The 6,000-nt window shown below is 39.0% G+C and overlaps 1 protein-coding gene across 2 annotated transcripts in view; it reads left to right on the top strand.

The window, feature by feature from the left end:
* The window catches only part of vwde (von Willebrand factor D and EGF domains), a 33,932-nt gene that overhangs the window by 19,205 nt on the left and 8,727 nt on the right, over nt 1-6,000 (top strand). For both annotated transcript variants that reach the window (XM_020615591.1, XM_020615590.1), the window contains exons 14-18: nt 66-230; nt 835-939; nt 1,744-1,858; nt 3,135-3,391; nt 4,771-4,990. In XM_020615591.1, the coding sequence (XP_020471247.1) occupies nt 66-230; nt 835-939; nt 1,744-1,858; nt 3,135-3,391; nt 4,771-4,990 (862 nt within the window). The remainder of the gene's footprint in view (nt 1-65; nt 231-834; nt 940-1,743; nt 1,859-3,134; nt 3,392-4,770; nt 4,991-6,000) is intronic.

Raw genomic sequence — 6,000 nt, 5'->3', positions numbered from 1 at the left:
TCCTGCCTTCCCTGCTCTCATCTCTAATGTCATATCCACCCACCCACCCTGTGTTTCTTGTAAAGTTTGTGGATGGGGAGTGGATTCTGGATGAGCCCCTGTTTGTCCTGGCCACCTTTCTGGATGTGACTGCTCTGGAGTGTCAGCTCCCCCTAGAGGATAGCCAGGCTTCTGCAGGCCTGGCCCTGGAAACAGCAACAGACAGACCACTGGCCCGCTACCAAATCAAAGTTAGTCACATCTTCAGCCATTTCCACAATGCACACTGGTGCAACTATTGTAAAACCATCAAACCACCGAATTGATCCTGGTCTCTTTCTCTTAGATTTCTCTCTTGCTTTTTTGCTCTTTTCTAGTCCACGCTACTATCTGATCCTCAAATCCTCAAAACTCAATAAAGAACTCTGCTCTTATTTTGCAGGCTCTATAGTAATGTCAGAATTAACCCACAATAAATCGGCACTGGAGTAAATCTAAGCAGACAGATGTGAAAGTTTTCTAGTTTGTATTTGTTGGCTAAGGATGTAGACAGGGTCCTGAGACTGCAGCTGGAGGTTATCTGCAGTTTCGGCCAGCTTTAGACTCAGCAGTGTGAGACAGTGTGAGACAGTAAAGTGTGGGAATATGTGGAATACACAGTAGTTAGGGTTGGTGAGAACATTCACTGAGGAGGTCCTTTCCAGGATCACAGCACTTTCAGTTTATAATGCTTTTACTATATATACATATATTACTTCTTTTAAACATTTGAGTAGTTGAAAATGACCCAGTGTGAGTGAATGCAGTTGGACCATGTTCAGTTTGTTTAAAACGTTTTCCCCCTTCTGATGGCAGGTGTCCAATGATGGCTACAGCTACAGCAACACCAAGATTCTGACTCTGTACGATGGAGCCTGTCATATCTGTAGCCTCAACACTGAAGTTTTCTGTGCACTGAGGGTAAGACCTTTTTCTTGATACTGAGTTTTAATTAAATATATGGATCAAGAACAAGCAGTATTGTATGCATTATTTCCCTTGGGTTTTGTCCACCCCTAAAGTATGCTAGTACATCTACTGCTGAAATGAAGTAACAGTTAAAAGTATCTTTCTACCAAAAACATTTAACTGTGTTTTTGTGTGAGTGAGTGTCAAACAAGCGTTTGACTGAATTTAAGAGAAACTTCCAACAGAAAGGTGGAAGTTTGTTGCAGGATATGTAACTTAAGTGAAAAAATATGTTGAGGCACATTGTAAAGAAATTAGTTTCAGTCATTGCATTAAATAGTCTGTAATGATTTGAGAAAAAAAGATTTATTAACAGATTTATTATTTATATAGAATGATATTAATGTGGTCAGTGTTTCTGAATTCAACTCTTATATCTTATAGATGTGTGTGTATGTATATTTTCTTTCCTGCTCTCTCTCTCTCTCTCTCTTTACATATATATTTTTTTCTGCAGGAGAGTGAACATTCATTATGCAGCTGTAAATAGTACTGCTTGTCTTGTTGAATATGTGAGAGATCTTAAACACAGGAAACACATTTGTCCTCTTGTGTTTTAAACAATGCTGACCGTGTCCTCTTGGTGCCGTGTTCTCTAAACGATAAACCTCACTGATAAACCCAGCTCACTGAAGTAGGTCGGTGTTGGATTTTTTGTGGCTACCAAAGAGCATGTTTCATGTCATGAATGACAGAGAGAAATAAACACTGAACTAATTGTTTCTTGTTTGGTAATGATGTGTCTTTGTTTCCCAGGAGAAAAGCTGCATCATTGACGGTGTGTGTTACAGTGAAGGAGAGTCCAATCCCAGCAGTCCTTGCCTCACATGCCGCCCAGACTCCTCCAAACACACATGGTCCATAGCAGAAAGTATGTTCACAAAAATGTCAACATTTGTCTCAGCTTGTTCATTCTCATCAACACAAAAGTCTGAATTATACAGTGTGAGACTGGCAAAGTTTCATTGTGTTGCTTCCTGAGTAGAGCTGAGGTTGGATAGCCATCACTGAGTGTTGAGGCTGATAGTCGCTCAGGGATGTTTTGATCATTTACTGGCAGCTCTGCACAGATTGGAGCAAGTGAAGTAGCTTCAGTCCCCCGGCACTGATATAAGCTTACCTCAGTGTTACCCTCTCTGACCAAGTTTACTTCTTCTTCTTAAAGTAGGTCAGACTGTGCTCTGCTCTATTTAAACGACATGACACAATGTAGTATGTTGTATTAACTTGAGAGGAGTTAGAGGGCAAAATAGCGACTGTGATAAAGGCTGTGGGCACTCATCTGATCATGCATGTATCCAATCATTCATTTATACATTGAAAGGTAGAACCTGACATACAATATACTGATATTTGAGAGTTATCACATATATGAAAACAACAATTTTCAACAACAATGATTTCTTTAATATTAATAATTAACAAATACCAACTTTATTCCCCTGTGTGAATTCTGAGCAAGATATACAGTATACTGAGTGGGACAGCTGAAAAACAGAAACAAACACTAACAGCAAATACAGTTCATTATAAATTGTTAATATCACTGGAAATAGAATTGGGGTTAAGGAAAGCAGGGTACCATACGATATACTCTCATATCATGTTCTTTGCTGTCTTTTTTGAAAAAAGCCAAATTTGCTCCCAAAATAATACCAATAAAAACTCTAAACAACAACAACCAATGTGGCACAAAAATATAGTAGTTGAGATTAGAAGAATAATACTCAATAAATGGTGGTGATAAAGAAAACAGAGCTGTTATAAAAATGTGGAACTATAATAAATATCAAAGTAAGTATTGATAAGATTGTATTAAAACATTTATTAGGCAGAATTTTGATGTTAAAATGTACCGTATGTGTTTTTTGTTTATAACAAATGCAGAAGAGCATAACTCAGATTTGTTCTGCTTGTCTGTGTTATACTGTGGCCATTTTGTTCTAATTAGAGTTTGCTTTATGTCACATGATTTCTCTGGAATTAAATCATTCAGCGTGAACACATTTTTACATAGCTGTCTAGTTTTAGTTATTTTAGATACCTCTGCATCTCAGCTTTTCAACCAGTCTGTCACTCAGCACATATCGTCTGTATTATAGGTTTATTCAGTCGCTTACTTTCCCCTCCTTTGTATTTGCTATCAGAAAACGAACCCCCGGTTGTGCAGTCGCTGCCATTTCGTGTCCAAGCCTTCCAGGGGGAGAATTTTATTTACCAGCTACAAGCTCAGGACAGGGAGGGCTCTGCAGTTCTCTTCACCCTGATATCAGGTCCTGAGGGTGCGACTCTGTCTCCAGCTGGCCTGCTGATGTGGAAGGCCACTGCTGAAGCCAGAGATACACACGTTTTCCAGTTTTCTGTGACAGACGACTGTGACGCTGAGACCAGAGCCTCAGTAGAGGTAAGGCCGGGTTGGTTTGTTTTGTCTCTGTTTTGAAGTTTTTGTGTGTATTTAATATGTTTGGAAAGTGAAGAAAAATCAGTACAGTATTATTTACAATATTATTTCATTCAATTTTATTTGCAGCAATCCACAGCTTTTTATTTTCTGATCATTTCAACAGGTGCGGCAAATAGTGTGATACATGTGACAGTGTATAAATTGATATTATTTAATCAAACATTATAAATCATTCCAACATTTAAGCATTTAAAAAAATATACAGTAAGTGAAGGCGACATTGTGAGATGCTGTTCCTTGCAACTTTAAGAGCCTAAAACATTTCTTCTGGTTAAAATGCATAGTATACCCAGGATGAGTTTGTTTTCCGTAAATCTATGTTGTACTGCCACAATCACTGAGAAGCTCCACTGCAGCAGTAGGGTTTCAGTACATATTCAGCAGCACCTCACCTCACCAAGTGTCGGTTATGGCAGGTCAGTAAATTCTTGGGGGGCTCCACAAGTAACAAACCTCTGGTCAAGTCTTAACTGCTTCCTTCCACTAGATGGCGTTAGGGTAGTTTTCTGCTACACACTGTTAAAAACCCATGCTTGACTTTTTGTTTGGTGTTGGTGGACAGCACTGTATCACAGTTCAGTGCACACAGGAAAGACAGGAGCTACTCGCAGCTGCAGATATTCAAAGTGTGGATGTTGGTAAAACAGCTCCAGGGGAAAGGGGGTATTTACGCTTTAGAGGAAAAACATCTTCTTTCTTTTTTTTAGCAGTGGCAATTTAAAGTTGCAGCTGGATTAACGGCATGCATTACTATGCATATTTTGTACTATTTCCAGATATTACAAAGCCGTAAAGTACCCTGACTTCTTATATACTACAGACTGGGAAGACTACATTTAAGTATTCTATGAAAAGCTTGAATATGTATGCTGCCCCTGGATGTGTCCTAGTTTTGACACGGATAGACTAATTCATTAAAGCACACTATGGGATTAAAAATATTCACAACTGAAAATATCAGAGTTAACTAATTTTGCTGTTGAAAATAACATTGGCTCCTTCAAACTATTAAATATTTAGCAGTATGTGCTTTTTTTTGCTTATTTGTATATTTGTTTATGTATTTATTCATTTACTTAACAATTCGTCTTCTCTTTGTTTTTGTATGCTGTGCAACAGGTGTTGCCGTCCTCTTTCTTACATGTGAAACTGTCCCCCAGTATCTCCTCCAAGAATTATTGTGGAATAAGGAAAATTTAAAGTCAGAAACATAAATTAAATTCTTCTGTCAAAGCAGTTTTCAGGTTACAACCCTGGATAATCATAGTTCAGGTGACAAATCGGACTAAAGTTGTGCTTTTTCTGTGTTTTTGTTCCAGCTGTCCGTGCGTTCCTGTGACTGTTTGAATGGAGCTTCCTGTGTAACCAATGTCAACCTCCCTGCTGGCAGTGGGGAATACCTGTGTGTATGTCCTGATGGATTTAAAGGGGAGCAGTGTGAGGTGGACATTGATGACTGTAAACCCAACCCCTGCAGACTGGGCCGCTGTATTGATGGCCCCAACTCCTTCTTCTGTATCTGCCCGCCTGGAATGACAGGTAGAGATTAACCGGCAGAGCAAACAGAGAGCAAAGCTCGGTGTCTTCATGTGGTAGATTCCTTTTCTGCAGAGCTGCATGCTGAAGGAGCATTAAGTGTTCATAACCTTATTGGTGGCTAGTTACTATAGTAACTGGATCTTTTTTGATGATATGGTCATAATTCCTCCCAGTTCTGGTCCATTTGCTGACCAGAGGCAGTGCTTAGAAATGACTGCTAGATGCTTTTTTCAAAGGTGTGCTGTGTATATGTTAGCTTAACTAACTTATTTGCTGTTCAAATGATATCTAGAAAGATAAGGTTAAGTTTCAGCTGTTGGCCTTGGCTTCGAGTTGATTATGCATTTTGTTGAGAAAAGTTTCTGATAGTCATGAAAGGCTTGTCTTTTTTTAATTTAATAGCTAAGGGTTAGTTTATATTATCTATTAGATCAGAATTTTGTGACTTGCTTGACTTGTAGTAGGAACTCGACTTGACTTGCTTGATTCTCACTACAATACTTGGAACTTACTTGAGACTTGAAGGCTAATACTTGAGACTTGCTTGTGGCTTGCACAAGTCTGACTTATTCCCACCTCTGGCTACCTCTGGGGTAACCAGAGTTTTTAGTTGTTGTTTTTTTTAGCATTTTGTGCCTTTATTGGAAAGTCAACAATAGAGAGAGGCCAGGAAACAAGGAGAGGGACCTAGGGGGAATTGAAGGCAACAAACACCAGGTGCTGGACGCCAGGACTCCCCTGAACAGACAACTTGTATACAATGATGAATTTTAATATTAACATGTTGTCTTAACCACTAATTTGTAAGTAAAGTGAAAGTAAACAAGAATTTGTCTATTGGATCTCACATGATCTCCTTGTACAGCTTTCACCTGCTGTGCTGATTGTCGTTCTATTTAAGGGTTTTAGACTGGAGCAGTTTATTACAACCAACATTTCTGGACTGTTTTACTGGTACAGCTCACCAAATGAGGCACCGTGTATGATGAAAGCAGTGGTTACTCTATCCG

This window comes from Monopterus albus, unplaced genomic scaffold (genome assembly GCF_001952655.1).
Source record: "Monopterus albus unplaced genomic scaffold, M_albus_1.0 scaffold166.1, whole genome shotgun sequence".
NCBI lineage: Eukaryota > Metazoa > Chordata > Actinopteri > Synbranchiformes > Synbranchidae > Monopterus > Monopterus albus.
This window is presented reverse-complemented; position numbering and strand designations above follow the sequence as displayed.